The sequence below is a fragment of the Colias croceus genome, chromosome 21, assembly GCF_905220415.1.
Source record: "Colias croceus chromosome 21, ilColCroc2.1".
Classification (NCBI taxonomy): domain Eukaryota; kingdom Metazoa; phylum Arthropoda; class Insecta; order Lepidoptera; family Pieridae; genus Colias; species Colias croceus.
In genome coordinates, this window is record NC_059557.1 from 2,121,815 (window position 1) to 2,140,717 (window position 18,903).

The 18,903-nt window shown below is 31.2% G+C and overlaps 2 protein-coding genes and 1 long non-coding RNA gene across 7 annotated transcripts in view; 1 reads left to right on the plus strand and 2 right to left on the minus strand.

The window, feature by feature from the left end:
- LOC123701316 (UHRF1-binding protein 1-like) overlaps window positions 1-4,969 on the minus strand; it is a 31,931-nt gene extending 26,962 nt beyond the window's left edge. For all 4 annotated transcript variants that reach the window (XM_045648744.1, XM_045648743.1, XM_045648745.1 and 1 more), the window contains exons 1-5: window positions 4,779-4,969; window positions 4,265-4,466; window positions 1,262-1,372; window positions 593-670; window positions 266-370 (exon numbers count right to left, since the gene is read on the minus strand). In XM_045648744.1, coding sequence (XP_045504700.1) covers window positions 266-370; window positions 593-670; window positions 1,262-1,372; window positions 4,265-4,466; window positions 4,779-4,822 — 540 coding nt within the window. In that variant the 5' untranslated portion in view covers window positions 4,823-4,969. The remainder of the gene's footprint in view (window positions 1-265; window positions 371-592; window positions 671-1,261; window positions 1,373-4,264; window positions 4,467-4,778) is intronic.
- A 912-nt stretch (window positions 4,970-5,881) lies between these two features.
- Window positions 5,882-7,226, minus strand: LOC123701338. Of its 2 annotated transcripts, none has more exons than XR_006752720.1 (3): window positions 7,167-7,226; window positions 6,522-6,713; window positions 5,882-6,064 (listed from the first exon to the last, which is right to left on the minus strand). It is a non-coding gene; the product is annotated as an uncharacterized LOC123701338 (long non-coding RNA). The 2 variants fall into 2 exon arrangements; XR_006752719.1 differs by lacking the exon at window positions 7,167-7,226 and adding an exon at window positions 6,811-6,858.
- An 823-nt stretch (window positions 7,227-8,049) lies between these two features.
- On the plus strand, window positions 8,050-12,044 carry LOC123701329 (cilia- and flagella-associated protein 97-like). The gene is made up of 4 exons (XM_045648762.1): window positions 8,050-8,218; window positions 8,494-8,995; window positions 9,754-9,979; window positions 11,914-12,044. The coding sequence occupies exons 2-4, from the start codon at window positions 8,529-8,531 to the stop codon at window positions 11,968-11,970; spliced, it is 750 nt and encodes a 249-aa protein (XP_045504718.1). The 5' UTR covers window positions 8,050-8,218; window positions 8,494-8,528; the 3' UTR covers window positions 11,971-12,044.
- Window positions 12,045-18,903: the final 6,859 nt, after the last annotated feature.

The window sequence follows — 18,903 nt, forward strand, 5'->3', positions numbered from 1 at the left end:
TAAACTAATAGAGTAATTTATTAAACCCGACAAAAATAGAAGACATAACATGTAAAGGAGATGGAAAACCCAAAATATGGAAGATTTTGTTCTACGGAATTTCTATGTAGGAAAAAATTTTGTGAGTTAAGAAAATTATAAGTGTAATATTTAATTCATATTGCCTATTTTTTCTTTACAGATTGTATCGTATCGTTTATGAACTTAAATAGGTTAAGCAAAGAATTCAAAGATATTTATGAAAGCATATTCGTAAATATGTTACCTTAAAAATAAGTAGCTGTCCTGTGTCTGGCGACTTGATTCTAGTCAGTCTTAGGTCACCCTTCCTGCCGTCCGGAGTCCGCGATTCAACTGTCACTCTTGAGATCTAAAATGCCCAAATATTATTATAAAAATATATCCTGAATATATACATTTATAAATAAAGGTGCTTACAGATTATATAACACAACAAAATGTACTGAAAAATTGTTAAGTATAACAATGTTACATTGTTTTATAACATTTTTCAATACATTTTGACGTGTTATATATAACAATGTTATATAATCTGTACGCACCTTAAGAAATATAATTTAATAATAAATACCTGAACACTACTGGTGAATGCATCACAATTAAAATCTACTTGAACATGATTCACAGCCACTGAGATACCATCTATCACCTGAAACGAAACTCGAATTTCTGTTATCAAAAATAACAATGTAGAAAGACTATAATTATATTATAAATCTATTACTGTTTTTTTCCTACATATGCACTTGCTACTAACACTTTACATTCCTACATACACATGCATGATGCATTGATAGCAGTTGTCTCTTTTTCTTTCACAATAATTGAATCATGCTATCTCACTTTGACATTTAATCATGTGTGCGTTAGTTTGTCGTTTTTAATGCCGTTAGTACACCGACGCATTCGCGTGCGGCAGCGAATCTCTGCGAAACTACTGCGTAGCGAAATATCTGCGGAACGTTAGTACACAGCAATGTTTTCGCAACTTTTTCGCAATGCGTCTGTGTAATGGCCATTTCGCAGTTCCTTGCAAAACAATACTGACAAGGACGCAACTATTTCATCTATCTATGTGCTAGAGTGTGACATATCGTATGCGAAAACCTGCCATACTACTGACAGATTTTTCGTTGTTTCGCTGCCGCACGCGAATGCGTCGGTGACTCGGTGTACTAACGGTGTAAAGATCGAATGTTGTGCTGATATCTATGCCTAAGCTATTAAAAATATCTGTTACCTTATGAATGTAACTATATTTCCCTGGCGCTGGCATGGCCGCCGCGGCATTTGGATTTAAAACTCGCGGCTCCGAACATACTTCTAATGCTATGTGCACTTCGTCGAGGTTCTGAAAATAATCGCAAATAAGGAAGCGATGAAATAAAAGCAAAAATTAAATAAATACCTCAATAGATAGAGATCAATTAGCTTATGGTTGATCTGTGATAACAGACTAGAGATTAACCATCATAAATTAATTGAATAATCATGTTTTAATGCTGATTAATTATTGACAGATTATGGAGATGGATTGCTGTTGGATATTACTTTATGTAAACTCCTATCCTATCCTTCTTACTAATATTATAAATGCGAAAGTTTGTGAGGATGTATGTATGTGTATGTGTGTGCTACTCTTTCACGCAAATACTACAGAACCGATTACAATGAAATTTAGCACACATATAGAGGGTAACTTGAATTAATACATAAGATAGGTTTTATCCCAAGGGAACGGGAATATAATATACGGTATTGAATGATAGCTCTCATACATTGGTCTTATGGCATTCAAATACATACTATATTGGGGCAACTTAGCACTCCAGTAATCATCAATATTTGTACTGAGAACCAATTGTTGATTATCATAAGAAAAAGTTGTTGAATAATGTTTTTACGGTCAATTCTCTTAAATCGAGATTATTGTTTGCATACAAACAAGATTAGAATCATATTGCACTGTTGAGTTTTCTACTGCATTACTCTTAGCGTTATTGTTTAAATGCAGATTAAATTCTTGTCCGATTACATTGTTTTACGTAAGTACGAGCTCAGCTACTTATAAATAGTAAATGAGTTTTTCTTAGTTATTCATTCTTAGCTTATTTATATCTAAAGCCCCTCTATTATTCTTCAAATGCCCTAACCAACAACTAGGCAAAAAACAATATGATAAGCTTTGTGACCCAAAGAGACTCTTGGCTCTAGTAGGTATTCGCCAATTGACTTCTAATGTCAGTTTACGTAATTAGCAAAAGGCTGCCATTTGCGAATTAGTAAAAAACAATACTATGGTTGGTTACATTGTTGCAAATACCTTACATTTATGTGTACATATAAAATATTGAATGAATGGTCATCATCAACCCATCACCCAAAAAAACAAACTTTCAATTAATTTGTTTTAAAATGCATTAAGTTTCGCTTCGTCGATTGCCGAACCTTGATCCTACTGGCATTGGCAAACATGAAGTTGCAATTATAATTATATAATAATGCAAATACTAGTTAGGTACTGTGATATAAAATTGCGTGTTGTGAATTATAATTCATTATACCTGATATCGATAATAGTAGCTGCTTGTAATGGAGGAAGTTGATTAACTTTGATTTGTTTTGATGGAAACATAAACTCGTCTTTAGTTTAATGTGCATGCAAACAAAATTATTGAGTGCATTGTTGAAATTGAGTTATTAAATGTATTGTTTATATTATGCATTATGATCGACTAGATTTCCGCACACGGCTTCGCCCGCGTTTTCAAAGGAAAACCGGATAGTTCCCGTTCTCGTAGGATTTCCGGGATAAAACCTATCCTACGTTTTAATACAAGTTACCCTCTATATGTGTGCTAAATTTCATTGTAATTGGATTAGTAGTATGATGAAAGAGTAACAAACACACACACATCCTCACAAACTTTCGCATTTATAATATTTAGTAGGATTTTGCAGCATAGCTTTGATTTTGGAGTAACGATTTTTTTAATGCGCCATCAGTCTTCCTAGACTGATGGCACAATTTCATTCATTTTGCATGCCGTGTGCGAAAGATTTCTGAAACACGTGCCACAGTACCCGCATTCGAGGAACCGTTAGTTGATAGGGCCGGCATGCCGGGTGAAAGATTTCTTTTTTTAGTCTTTTTAATACAACAGACATTTACAAATGAAATTGAATAATTACAAAAGTATTTGAGTCACCAGTCACCACCTTGTGTATATTGACTCATTTCATTGGTCGATACAACAATTATTAATATAAAAAAATTAAACTTAAAAATTTCATTGGTTGTTAACTCGCCTGCGAGTTGAACGGAAAAATGGAGCTATTTAACACTTTCCTTTTCCTCAAATAATAATGCCACTGAAATCTGTGTCATTTCTAGTATGACTAGATTGTTATGAATAGTCATAAAATAACTTTCCAATAAATTTTTAAGTATCCATTACATAAACATTTAACAGAGCAATGTTTGTGCAAAGACTTAAGACTTACAACAGTGTCAATAGAGGCCTTGGCTTAAATGCTTCAATACAAATAATTGGCGTAGGTTGTAGTGTCAGAGAGTATGTGTGTCAGGGTTTGACACAAATTTATAGAAAAATACAGTAATAATCATAGTTTTAAAATAGGGTTGTCAGTTTTTTCAAGAAATGGATAAAGATTGTAGGACAGTTTCTTGACACAAATTGATATTCATACTAATATTTTGCATGATAAACTTTGTCTGCCTCATGAGCTTGAAAGAGCTCATGAGCTTTTTTAATTGAGTTATTTTATGTGCTGTCTATTCTAATGCGTAAATAAATGGGTAACGTTCAAGCTCTGAGGCTATATTGAATAAGTCGAGAATTGAAATTGACAGTTTTTTATTGAGTAGTTATGATCATTGAAGTCTAAGTAGTAGTTGCAGATTGCAAAATAATATAATAATTGTTCAACTAATATGCAAGATATTATGAAGGAAAACAGAATACAGAAAACTTAAATATTCAAAGCCTTCTAACATAGACTTTGCAAATAATCTTATGAAATTATAAATTAGTATCTCTTCATAATTACAAAAACCTATTAACATAATAAAAGTGGTAGAAACATAAAATAAACAAAGATATATTATTTATAATCATCAAGATGATTTTATGTCTATCTCTGTAGGAAGTTGCATTATTTACAATAAGTACAGTTTTAAAAGTATATCTGTTTAAATTAACATTACATTTATGCTACTCACCAAGACTATGGGCACAGTTTTGAGTTTGGTCCATTGTATCCTGAATGAGGCACGATTGCACTTAGCTGATGTCAAGCGAACCCACCCAGGCAACTCTAGGAGATCTGTCAACAAATCCTCATCTAACGTTAAGTCCTGGAGCTCACCAGATCCACGGAGCGCTGATAGAGATATTTGTTCTGGAGATAGATTTTTCGTAAATCTGGAAATAAGGTTTATAATAAATTATTACATCAATATAAAATTTTTTGACTCACTGTCGTTCTTGGAAAATGATAACACTAATAAGCTAAAATATAGCACTTTGATAAACACCTAATCGTCTATTTTTTACGATACCTGAGTACTAGTTTTTGCGCTATCGCAAAAACTTTACTCAGGAACAATGAAAAAGTTGGCAAGCTGTGCCATGAATAACAACGTCGCATTATACTCATATTATTTAATTAGTACTACTCAATTAGACTTCAATACAGATTATGAGATTAGAGTTTCGAAAAACAAAGTATCTTACCTCGATAAATGTTTTAATAACTGGTTCTTGATTATTGTAACCATTTCGGTGTATCTGCTGCTATTTCATGAAGCCAAATGGATAATTTTCAAAGAAACATGATCTACAGGTGTAACAAAGAATTTACTTGCTCTACAAATATAATTTCTTTAAAAATTTTGACTGCACCACAGACAGATCGTAAGAGGTGAACAAATCAATGAATAAGGAATCACATGGAAGTGACATACCTACAAAAAAAGTGTGGCCGGCGCCATATTGAATGGAACTAAACATGGCGGTGTTTAGTGCCGAGAATATATCGATAAACATTAATATGTTTATCGATATAAAAATAATCTATAATATAAAAATGAATCGCAAATTGTGTTGGTAAGCGCATAACTCGAGAACAACTGAACCGATTTCGTTAATTCTTTTTTTATTACATTTCTTGAAGTACGAGGATGGTTCTTATGGAGAGAAAACGTAAAAATGTACCACGGGCGAAGCCGGGGCGGACCGCTAGTATTTATATATACATATTTTTTTGAAGTTATACTTCTTTTGGCGCGATGGAGAAAAATAATAAGAATGAAGTATGACGATGAGTGCTCGTGACGGTAACACTTAAACAGGGTTACTTGTAAAACACCAGCAACCTCGCAGGACAAGATAGCTAACCCTGTATAATTTAATAAATCCAGTTCAATTTTGACTTGGATATAAGGATTACGGTAGACTTACAATTTGGCATTTAAGTTATCTGCTAAATTGACCAACTGGTTTATTGGATATTTTGTTTTGTTTGACTGGTGTTTTTGAAATCAGATATTATTGGAATGTAGTATTAACGGAAGCATGCCAGTAAAGAGCAAATGTGGTACAGGAATGCGGTATAAAATCTTTTGTATGCATTTTGCTGCTATGGTATTACAGCCATGCGGGATGGCGCATGCTCCGGAAAAACAGAATAATTTAGTATTCGATTGTTTTATTAAATTACTAGCGGTCCCGGTGAACTTCGTACCACCCAGTCATTGAATGTGCTGTTTGTTACCTTTTAGCTGAACTAATTTCAGTTTTGAGGAATGTAATATAATGATACAAAATAAATACTAATATAGGTATATAATAGTTTTTTATTACGATGAACAACACAATATACAGTAGGTAATAGAAAAAAAAAAACAATAATTACTTAATAACAGAGAAAATTATAGAACTAAACTATTTCGTGCAGCCTGTGATGCACTCGGATTCACTCTGTTCATTTTTGAGTTCGGGATTTGAGGCTCAACCGGTACCTGGAAATGAAATGTCACAGTTTACATTAACTAACATTGTTCACTTTACATTTTAACTAACATGCAATACATTTTAATTAAAAGGGCAATGCTGACGCGACGGTTTGAAATTAATATTAACATTAGGGCTTGCAATAGCGGAATTTAAATTTATATTTTTGGTTTTATTTTATGGCATTCAAATGCTTTATAAATATAAATTTATAAAGAATAGAAAAATAAATTAAAACATCCCATGTATTTAAAGTAAATTTCACTTTCCCTCAGTCAATAACATTTCAACAACCAAATATCACCCAAGTTTGTACTCAAAAAATCATATAAAACCATCTCAGTTTGTTCACAGGCCCTGTTCAAAATAGAAGAAACGTTAGAATATAAATGACAGCCCTAAATCTAAATAAAAAGACCAAAAGTAAATTGGAAGACATCATGTGTCTACAGATAAAAACCTCACCCTGTGTGAATGCAGCGGCAAACATACTGGTATAGCATCATCGTGCAGACTAATCACATCCATTGTTCTATTGAAAGCACTTTCGGGGAAATGTAGGGAACATACTATGATATATCCTTTACATTTGGCTTGATATTTTCAGTTTCAATTGCTTCTAACCATTTTCCTTTTCTATTTTCACTTCTTGGTAACCTATAAAAAATGAATTTTTAGGTTATTATAATTTTAGTCCTGACCTGACTTATTTATAAATACATTTTTAAAGTACTATAAAAGCGACTAATCTTACTTAAGTTAAAATTCATATTAGGTAAATTTAAGTGTTTTATTTTTCCTTCTGCTGCTCTTGGCAAAATTAATTTGTTAATTTGGAAGTGTATTCACCAAAGCAACTATTCTTAAGATTAATGACACAGCCTTGGGAGACGCACGTCTTCATCGAACATTTTGCTAATGTCGATATTATAAGCCATCACTAGCACCCAAATTCATTATTTTACTAGAACGAAAATATACAAAATAAAGCTATATTTGGTAACAATTTTGCACTGAACATAGTCTGTGAATACTCCTCAATTCAATATACATGAAAATAACTAAATCAGCAAAGAAATAACTAATATTTCAGTCAAAACGTATACATACCGGTGCAAAGACAAACTTTTCTGGTTTTCATTCTTTCCGGAGCCACATCCCACAATACTGCGCTTTGGCATTATGCCACTATTTGTCCTTGACCACTCTATATGTTTTAGACACAAATGTTTGTCACAATCACAAAAATATTCAATATTTTTCAATGTTTACTACGGAGCAATGACAGAGCATGTACATCGTAATAACGAGAACATAAAATGGCGACCGGCCACAGTAGGTATTTGAGCTAACTTCAAATGTCAAGCGGTATAGAATTAGCACTGACTGACGTATAGCCATATTTTTTCACATATCAGAATATTCATTAGTTAGAAAGAGACAGTATTAGTTTTATTATTTCGGTATCGAAATGCATGATATTTGTATAATCAGTTGTTTGTATAGAACAATATGCCCTGTCCATAGGATTCCTTAGTCATTGGAACAAATTAACAAATTCAATTCAGCCCATCAAATGTCACACAAATGAATATGATAAATGTCAAATCCATTTGTCAATAAACAGTATCGGATAGGTACACAGATAACTTAAGCATAATATTCGAATCTTTTATTACATTTCCACACAGCATTTCCAAATATAATTAATATTTAAACCTTGTTGGTCAGAATTACATATTTTAATGGATTTTCCATAATAACATCAATATGATTTTCGTAAACCTTCTTATAATATGCACATATTTTTTATAAACGGAACGTTTTGTTTGACTGGTTTAAAATAGTGGCGCGATATTTGTTTACATGTTGTTATGCGCAGTTATTGATTTTCTGATAAAAAGCTAAGTTGACAATAAAAATATATACCAAAGATAGAGTCTATTATGAAAATGTGAATACTGGTCGTATTGGTGTGACAATCCGTGAATATAGTGAAATTCTAAAAACAAAATTTAATGTCAGTTTTCGGATGATTTTGTACCAATTATTTAATCGTGGCGTGTTTTATAAATGATTTAATGGATATCGTATATGTGTATTAGATATTTCTATCAAGATCAAGAATTTATTAAATAAATAATAGTTTTAATTTGAAAACAGTAAGTTATTTCAATTATATTAGCAATACTGTACACATTGCTCTTTTAATAATTAATCGCAACTTAGCCAAGTATTTTTACTAGGCAGGCAGGTTCTAGAACACTCTTTGTATTATTTTTTACTTTTATAGTTGTAAGTAGGTAGTTAGAAATAATGTACTAGGTACTATTATTAATTATTATTATATGTATAGATTAGGTAGGTACTCAACTTATTGTCTAGTATATAAGCACATCACGGTATTTTGCATAACTTTTAATCAATTTTATTATAGCGATCAACTGCTTACACCGGCACTGCTCACCACCAATGTCACAGGTCGAGAGCAAAGTAGAGGCTATTAGTGAATACATAGACACAGAGTATTCAGGCGGGGACTCTAACAAAATGAAATTGAAACAGTTTTACCAGGAGGAAAATAACAACGACATAGATGAGATAACAAAGGACTTCTCTGACATGGGATGTATAGTTGACACATTGAAACGGCCACCAAACATATGTGTAGAGACTTGTGTGTATAACGATTCAGATTCTGACCACGATAATGAAAAGACTGATGATAATGGCAATGATAATGATGATGTACATTATTCAGATGAGTTTGAGGAAGACAGTGAGGTGGAAGAAATTAATGCAATCAGTAAATCGGAAAACAATAGCACAAGTCAGATAAAACCAAATGAATCTATAATTAAGATGTCCAAAAGTCATTCTTCTGTGTCTAGCAAGCCTCCTTCAATGTCTGGTAGATCTGGAACTTCTACAGGATATGGGTAAGAATTTTTTTATTTTATTTAATAGCTTAACTATGAAAAGATAGGTCTCATGGACTAGCTATAAAACTCTAGTGAAAATATAAAGACTTAAGTATATTGTATTTGAGGTCAATTCAATTTCAAATTTTCAATGTTTATTAAAATAAAAATAATTATAATTGAACCATTACATTTTGAAGGTAGTTCTTTTGCTTTTCTTTGTATAGGGCTGCATCTAATAGATGGCGCCCAGTGTGTCAGGAAATAATGTAGGTAGTTAATAATTATTTGAAGTAGTATCATTTTTTAATTTGACCTTAAAAATTATAAAATATAGTTTGTACAAACCATTTGTCTCTTAAATTTTTAAATTAAATACTTAAAATTATCAATCGCTTTTCAGTGTTGGGTCTAATCCATCATTTTGTATTTATTTATAGGTAGGTATGATTAATGTATTCCTATGTTAAAACTATGTTCTGTACACTTGTTTACATTAGTGTATAGATAGAAAGTAATCTAGGTATACAAATATTAAAAGGTGAAGAGTTTGTTTGTTTGAACGCTCTAATCTCGCGAACTACTGGTCCGATTTGAAAAATTCTTCCGGTGTTAGATATGTCATTCATCGAGGAAGGCTATAGATAAGGTTATAATCTATATATTATCATCACGCTAAGACCTAATTTAAATACGCTAATCCACAATTTTAGATTACAAAGCAAGGAATTCAATTAATCTCCCTTCTTCTACAGCTATTATTTTATCAATTTCAGATCAATATCCGTGCCGCAAACGCGACGGATCAACATGTCCTTCACGAATGAGCGCCTGCGCGAGATTGAGCGGCACAATCACATATTACTGAACAAAATATTATGCGCGCGAAATAATAGGAAGTCATCTATCCCCCCACGGGAGGGGAGGGAGGGGAGGAAACCGGTGCCCCCCGCGGCTGTGCACCGCAAGAATAAGCAGAGACAGATTGATCATGATAATATGGTGGGTAGATAAAAAAAAGTTTTATGCATGTTTTATGGAAATTGACTGTAAACAGAGTACCTTTATACTAGATTTCATGATGCAACAATATTGAGTACAAGCAGAGACAAAATATGGATCATGATAATATTATGGTGGGTAGATAAAATTTTTTTATGTTAAGGCCGTGTACGCGGTCCGTGCGCTGTTTGGCTCAAATATGTGATTTTTCAAACCAGATTGTCCATCAACCACTTATCTTACAAACATATGAATTACTAATAATTTTAGGGAATTTTATTGTCTATATAGTTAGTTAAGAGTTTTTTTCAATTAATACAGTATTTGTGAATACCATCAAGATAACTGAGCCGATGATTACTTGATTTCACTTTTAGTGTCAATTTCGAAGCTAAAAATATCTGAAATTGCTGACAGATCTAACACACATTTTTTTTAACTAACTGCAAAAATCCTTATTAAAATAGTTAGTTAAAAGATTTTTTTAATTTGGACTCCTAACTTACGAAATTAAAATCCGAACAATGTGAATTTTTTTAGAAATTATACTCGACAAAATGATTATTTTCACCAAGATATTTGACTTAGTTGAATATAATTTATACATATTGCAATAAAAGAACGTATTACTTATAAGATAAAATTTAAAAAATCAACTAAGGTACCTCTATTATTTTTCTACAATTTTTTTTAAAGTACTATAAAACACTGCGCGCGACCCGATTAAAATCAGTCGGCAGCGAGCCTTCCCAGAGAGAGGACATGTTGCTCGGCGCTCTCCTGTGGACCTATGCTGTTCATAGTAAAAGGATAGCGCAAGCCGCGATCTATCGTAATAGATCGCGGAGATTTTGACTTGCGTTAAATTGAATAAGCGCTCTTAAGTCAGTTTAATGATAACATGACGATTAGTGAGGGTAGAATAAAAGAAAAATGTCTTTCCAGGGTACTTTTATTTATTTATTCGTTTTAACGGACCGTAAGTGCGATTTTTTATAAAGAATATTAAATGCTTTACAGCGAGTGTTGATTGGACTGTTAATATTTTTTCTGTATATGCCAAATCTTGCAAATTATTTTGTAAATGTTAAAGTATTTTTGTTAGTTTGTGTTTTTGCCTCGTCGCTGTAGCGATCTCATGTTATTGATAATATATGCTTAGAGATAATTAAGAGGCTAGATACTACTTTTTTGATGTCAAATATCCCATTCCCAAAAGCAGGTTCATTATCATGAATATTTGAATTTTTCCAAATTATACAATTTTCGATAGACGGGCAGACGGCGCTGATTTTATCCTAAAATTATGAAGAGTCAATGGTCTTATGGGGTAAAGACGCAGGAAGTTTTTTAAAATTGATCTAGTAGTTTTGAGTTAAATCAAACCCGTTTCTCATTATAATATTCGTATAAGTTAAATGGTTTCGGTTTAGAGATCAGGGACACAACGCCATCTGTCAAGATTTTACCACAACATAATATAAACCAAGCGATGTACAGAAGGAACTTGTAATGCAATATCTCTTTTTTGAAAGAAAATAAATATGTACTTACCTATATAACATTGAATGTGTCTATATCCGACTAAAGAAAATCTAATTAAATTTCTTTTTTGTATTGTTGCCCCTGGAAGGCACGTCATTTTCAATAAAAATAAATTAAAGTGGAACTAGTGAATTGTGTGCGTCATTTAAAAAATCTAAACTAGCAAACGTAATTAACAAATATATTATTTTATTTATTTATAAATACTTTATTGCACTTAAAGACAAAAAAATAAAAAATACAAACACTTAAATATAACCTACACTATGTACCTAGAATTCGCGGTCAAATCGCTTAGAGCGATTTTTTCCAGACAGATTTCCTATTATGTAGCTGGTAGGTAGTGACAAAAAATCCCTCTTTTATAATAACTAAATATTGTATTACAGATATTATTAAAGAAGATCCAACGCGCGAAGTCATCAGCATGCAGTATCCGTCGTTGATATATACAGCGCGTCCAAGGAGGGCGCGAAATAATATACCACTTTGTTGAATATATTTTTATTACGAATTTTAATATGACTTTTATTTCAACCTTTACTTTTGGAGACGATTTTCGTATGAAGTAAATTTCGTATGATTTTCGTATGATAAAGGCAGTGGCGCCATCTTCTTAGATGAATTATCATCGTCAAAGTAATTATTTTGTAATTATCTACTCACTGAATAATTAATCCACCGAAAATTGAAAGTCAACCTTGTGAATATATTGCATTGAATTTTAATTGCTATAACAATTTGAATTTACTACAAAAAAAGACGCCTGACAAAAAATAATGGTCACGTTGTATGCCGTGTTTGCTATTTTTTTTGTTACAATCTTGTATCTTTGTATAAAATAATTATCAGACCATTTTATGAATGATATTATCTGGAAAATCTGTTTAATTAGAAGTATCTTGTAGTGGACAAAAATTGCTTGAGTCACAATCCTGAGATTTACAGAAGATATAGGTAACTAACATAGATAGATTTATTTTCGAATTTAATTTTTAGGTAGGTACCTACGTCTTATCCAGGGGTGGCGTGCATCTCATAAGTCAAAACCACTCATAATTAATATATTATGGAAAAAAAGGAAGCTATACGATAATAATAAGCTGTCGCTCAGCAGATATTTAATTAGAACCAACCTACGTGTAATCGAGCACATAGAGATATGTTATAATAACAAATGTAGACCGTACGAAAAGTTTCCTACAACAATAAATGTTTATAAATAAAACAATTATTATACAAAACAAGTCATTAATAATGTTATGACAAAATAAACATAGTATTATTAATGTTATCAGTATATTTCTCACTTAGGTATTGTAATAATAAATAATAAGTGATAACTAACTGATCGACTTATTTTACGATTTATTAATGAAAATATTGGGAAAAAAATACGCCAGGTTTATAAATTTAAATAATGTTCTGTTACAAGGTTTCAAGTAGGAAGTTTATGTGGATGGAGATATTTTACGAAATGAAACACAGCAGTCTGACATACTTACAATGCTTTATTATAAAATAAGTACAATATTATAAACATTTCTTACTTAGCTGTTTCAAACGGTTTCAAGTGCGGAGAGACCAACGTGTATAAAATAGTATTTTATACCTTTTACTGTGTTATTCTATAGTACCTATGTAAGCTATTATCTACAACATTGCTCGATCATAGATACTATAAAGATATGGAATATGTTTGTTACTTTTTCACGCGAATTTCACTGAACGGATTTCTATGCTAAGTACTTGGTTGGAACTATGATGTTGCTTATGTACCAGCACAAACGTCCGATGAAACCGTACGGCACAGTTATTCTAGAATTTAGCCTAATATATTATTATATACCTAATACTATAAAATATAAATGATTATTATTAACCGCACATGCTACTTTCCATTTAAGTACCTAATTGTCTAAATATTATCTATTTATTCTCTGTTGGCACGCATCCATGAAGTCTGAAGATCCTTTGATCACCCTGCAGTTGCACCTGTGAAAAAATAATATTTGTGTTACACTTTAATGTGCAATGAGCGATCTAGCAAATAATAAGAGCTTGATAAATAAAATTGGCTATTACTATATTACTGTAAATGTAGAGATATTTTTTTACATAAATAAAATATTTAAAGAAAATGTGTCATTTTGAATTAAACGGGGGGCATCCATTTATTACATTAGACATGCAAAGGGGAGAGGGTCGTCTTACTAAAATATGGTTAAACCAAAAAAAAATTCAAAAATAAAGGCCTCATGTAAGTAATTAATGGATGCACATATATGTTTTTTTTTTAATTCCCATGAATCATCACCATTGATCTTCATTCGGTCAATTTATAGTAAAAAATATTTTCCGATTTTTTAAAACTAAACATAAGAATATCAACATAATATTGTCGTCTAGTGTTTACTGAGCATTAGACCCGAGATATGTAAACAGGGTCAAGGGTCAACCATTTTGTTCATTACGAGCTAACAATATTTGTTACGATTCCGGGAGAACTATTTTAACCTTTACGAAAAATAATTCTGAAAAAAAAATATGGGCTCTTTTTAATGTTTATAATAGAAAATTTAGTTGAAAGTATAGAAAGTTTTAAAGTTTGAAAAGAAAAAGTCAGAAAGCGTTGTACGGGGTGTACCTACGCTACTTATATTTTGATAGAAGATAGAGTTTATACATTTTCTGACATTCAATTTAATACATTGCATCGTTGTTTACCTATAGACGCAGACTGAGTCACCAGAATTTGAAGAAAAGTTTAAAAATAATGGTAATTCAAAAGTCCTTCTTTATAATTCAAACCTGAATAAATATACAAGTACCACGTGAGCCTCTAAATATACCTCGTTTGGACGGATAATCTGAAAAACGTGTTCGTCATATAAATGAGAAAAAATAACGAGACTTCAGGATTTTTAGAACGGGATTTAAAATTTAATTTAATATTTTCCTTACCCCCTTGGGTTTACCCAGATTATAGTAGCTTTATCCTATAATGTGGGTAAAACCAAAGATTTTCAGATTAGTGGCTTCATGCCCGATTAAAACATCAGACAAAAAGTTTCATCCTTTTAGAAGCTTTAAAGCAAAATATCTTATATTTGACCCAACAACTTTATTTATACTTAGGTACTAAATAATTATTAGGAATAAATAGATTCAGTCAAACAACAAGCTAATTGCTTTTATAATATTAAGATTATGCTTACCTAAATAAAATTCTTAATATCAAGCCCATTAGAATTCAGTGTTTTTACAAAGCCTACCTATCATTTATTCTGTAAACATGAAATTTCATTCTATAAAATTCGATATTACTGTTGAAGTAGGTACCTAAGTATATTGATTTTTACTTTTTGTGTAAGTAGATAACTTAGTCGATATGGATTTACATAATTCGCTTAAATGCATTTTTTATTGATAACGCTATCAACTTAACAATAAAAAAACAATAATCTCATTAATGACAAGTTATAATTAATGAACAAAGATATTGCTATCATTAATAAAAATTATGCGCAATTAATTAAACAGCAAATCGCGATTTTTTTTTGTCTGAATATATTATTATTACCTATTGCTTTTAGGCTTTTTTATTCATTTGTACTTATATTTTATCTTTATAGGAGTCCCTTGAAAGTAAATGACGCTACTGCTTATTAATAAAATGTATGGTTTATTACTTATATAATTAAATTAAAATTATATTCAAGTATGGTTTATGATAATGATTTTTGATATAGACGATGTTTATAAATTAAAGACTTTTTAACGGATTTTAAACGCGATTTAATCATTATATTATTTTCCCGACGTTTCGAACACTTTACAGCGAGCGTGGTCACGGGGAGACTGCTCGCAGACACGCTCGCTGTAAAGTGTTCGAAACGTCGGGAAAATCTATCTATATATATAAAAATCAATGCCACTTTTCGTTGTAATTCCATAACTCGAGAACGGCTGAACCGATTTCGATAATTCTTTTTTTATTATATTCCTTGAAGTACGAGGATGGTTCTTATGTAGAGAAAACGTTAATATGTACCACGGGCGAAGCCGGGGCGGACCGCTAGTAATATTATAATGATTAAATCGCGTTTAAAATCCGTTAAAAAGTCTTTAATTTCTAAATGTATAATACTCGCGTAAAATCAAACCCTAGAAAATACTATATAGACGATGTTATAGAATATAGAGCATACAGTAATTTTACCTATTATTTGAATTCATAATGCGTAAACAGTAAACATGTTGAATTTATATTTTTTTGGTTTTTATGGCATTCAAAATGCTTTATAAATATAAATTTATAAAGAATAGAAAAAATTCGATCACGAGGCGGGACTTGAACCCGCATCCTTCGCGCCATTCCGGGCGCTAAATTATAAATTTATAATTTATAATTTATAAATTTATAGTAAACATGTTTACAACATTATCACAAATTTGAATAATAAAAGGAAAATAATACAAGGAACCCTGCGTCTAAACAAATAATAGGCAATTATATACTCGTAGATACAAAATATTCATTAGAATTATTTGTAACTAGCTTCCGCCCGCGACTCCGCCCGCGCGGAGAAATTAAGAAAAATTAAGATTTATTTTTTTTTCTACATAAAAAGTATCCTATTTTATGCCCAGGAAAATAAGGTATAATTATACCAAGTTTCATCGAAATCGAACCGTTAGTTTTTACGTGATGCCTTCACATACAGACAGACAGACAGACAGAAAGACAGACAGACAGACAGACAGACAAAAATTTATTTAATCACATATTTGGGTTTGGTATCGATCCAGTAACACCCCCTGGTATTTATTTTTCAATATTTTCAATGTACAGAATTGACCCTTCTACAGATTTATTATTATATGTATAGATAACATTTAAAAACTAGTTTCACACTATTTTGTCTAAACTAGGCAATTAGGCATCGTATATTTTTTCTCTTTTACGAATGTCTTTTAATTATAATGATGAGTCGTTCTTAATAGTGTTTATAGTCGAGTCATCTTCGGGTTTTTATAACAAATTGCAAAGGTAACCCAGTTCTTTGATAATGTTGTGGAAAATTTGCAAAACAACTCGATTATTTGATAACACACATTGTAACGAGTTCTTATCAAACACACTTGAATATAGAGCAAAGAAAACATACTTAAGTAATATGAAAAAAAATGACTGTTTAAGTTGAAATCAAAACACAAAATATTTAAAAAGCTTCATAATCATAACACTTAAATATAGTACCTATCTACTTAATCAATAAGTAAGTATATTTTTAGAACTAATATAAATATAAAGATAAAACACTAAAATTGACTGCCAATTCCTATTTACTAAAGAAAATTACAATAACAATAGACCATAGAAAAATGTGATTGAAACAAATTTGAAATTATCATGAAATATTATATGCTTTGCAAATTTACGAAGAAAATGAAATGCTTACTGATAATGTATATTTTTAGCTCGTATTGTGGTCTTATCATTTAATTGCGAATATAACAACGCACTTGACCGTAATGGCCGATTGTTTCGCAGCTCATTAATATGGGGTGATACTTTTACTGATATGAACAGTTTCTAAGGGATATTGTAGAGCCAATTTCACTTGGTAATAATCTTCCTGATAACCTTGTGAACACTTTTTGGCTATAAGTAATATATTCATTTATGAATTAAGTGTCATTTTTAACTGACTCTACCTAACTTATATGTATATTACGTACAACGTACATATACACACATAACATACATGTATGTAAATAATATACACGTTGAATACTCAGGTACGTCTGTATACAATCATTTTCATCCGCAATGAAGTAGAAATTGTAGGCGTTCCAGAAACTCCGAATGAAAACCCCGCACATACATTCCGCGTTATCTCCCAAAAACTAGGTATTCCTATAGAAGAATATGACTTAGATTTCACCATCCGCGTGGGCCCCCCGCGGAAGCACTCACAAAATATTGACAACGCCGAAGACAACTCACAACAGCCACCTCGACCTTTAATAGCCCGATTTTTGAGTCGTAATAAACGGGACGAATTTTTAAAAGTTGGTAAAATGAAGCAGCGCTCCTTTAACGCTCAAGACATGGGACTTGGTTCAGCAGCATACAAAAATAGATATTTATTTCAATGAACGGCTCACGCAGGAAAACAGACACTTATTTCGTGCTGCTCGGCAACAAACAAAGGCATGTGGTTACAAGTACTGTTGGATTAAAAACGGCGTGGTTTACATACGTAAACAAGAGGGCAACCCAGCAATCGCCATCAAGAAACAAGAAGATCTTCACCAGCTGCACAACGCGTTTAATAATAATCAAACAATCTCGTAAACTCACTCGCATATCATACTTTTTTAATTGGTATAAAAATTTTAAATATAATATTTTCTGTCTAGAAACTCGCACAACATTTGAAATAGTACTATCCTTCCCATTATGTATAATATTCTATCACAAACGTATTTTTTATTTAATTTATTGTAAGTTCATTAATTTTATTAATATAATTAAGATAAATTCTAAGGTAAATAATTTGTTAAACTCGACAATAAGCTTGTATGTAATTAATATAATAAGAACGATAACTATTTTTACAACTACTCTTTGTTTAAAGACTTTACATGTCTGTGCGAACCAAAAGACAAAACGCATGTTAAATAGAATGTATATTTTGTTTTTAACTTCGCTATATGACAATGCAATTGTTTTTATTTTTAGTTTTAATACTCTTTGTTTAAAAACTTCACTTATCTGTGCGAACCAAAAGTCAAAACGCACGATATATAAAATATTTATTTTGTTTTTAATTTTGTTATATTATGAGAATGTAACTATTTTTATTTCTAATTTTATTATTTCTTTCACTTTTATTCTTACTGTAACTTTCCAATTATTAAAAATATGTAAACACACTACTTACAATACACACATTACACATCACATAACTCACACACACACTCACCTTCTACCACTACCATCAATACGTTGCATTCGTAATCACACACATAATATTAATCACCATAAGTATGCTCAAGCGCATTATAGGGATGACAAAATATATATATAAGAAAAAAACCTTGTCGTTATAAATTCACCTCTTTAACATGTCACTAATTAATGTAACTGATGAATTAGATGAATCCATTTCAATCGAATGTCATCCCTACCAGTCTATAGAAAAATTCAATAACTCTAACTTGAAACCTAAAGCAAGCGGATTTTTAGTGTTATCTTTGAATATTAGAAGCATACAACGAAATTTCGATGATTTTGTTTTAAACTTAAGTAGGTTCCATTATAAATTTGATGCTGTAATTTTGACAGAATGCTGGTTAAGTGAAAATAC

What these genes read in the sequence shown, in the direction of transcription:
- LOC123701329 (XM_045648762.1), top strand. Translation starts at nt 8,529, where the DNA reads ATGTCACAGGTCGAGAGCAAAGTAGAGGCTATTAGTGAATACATAGAC. An exon ending in GGAACTTCTACAGGATATGG is followed by an intron (nt 8,996 to 9,753) that starts GTAAGAATTTTT and finishes TATCAATTTCAG; the next exon opens with ATCAATATCCGTGCCGCAAA. An exon ending in AGATTGATCATGATAATATG is followed by an intron (nt 9,980 to 11,913) that starts GTGGGTAGATAA and finishes ATTGTATTACAG; the next exon opens with ATATTATTAAAGAAGATCCA.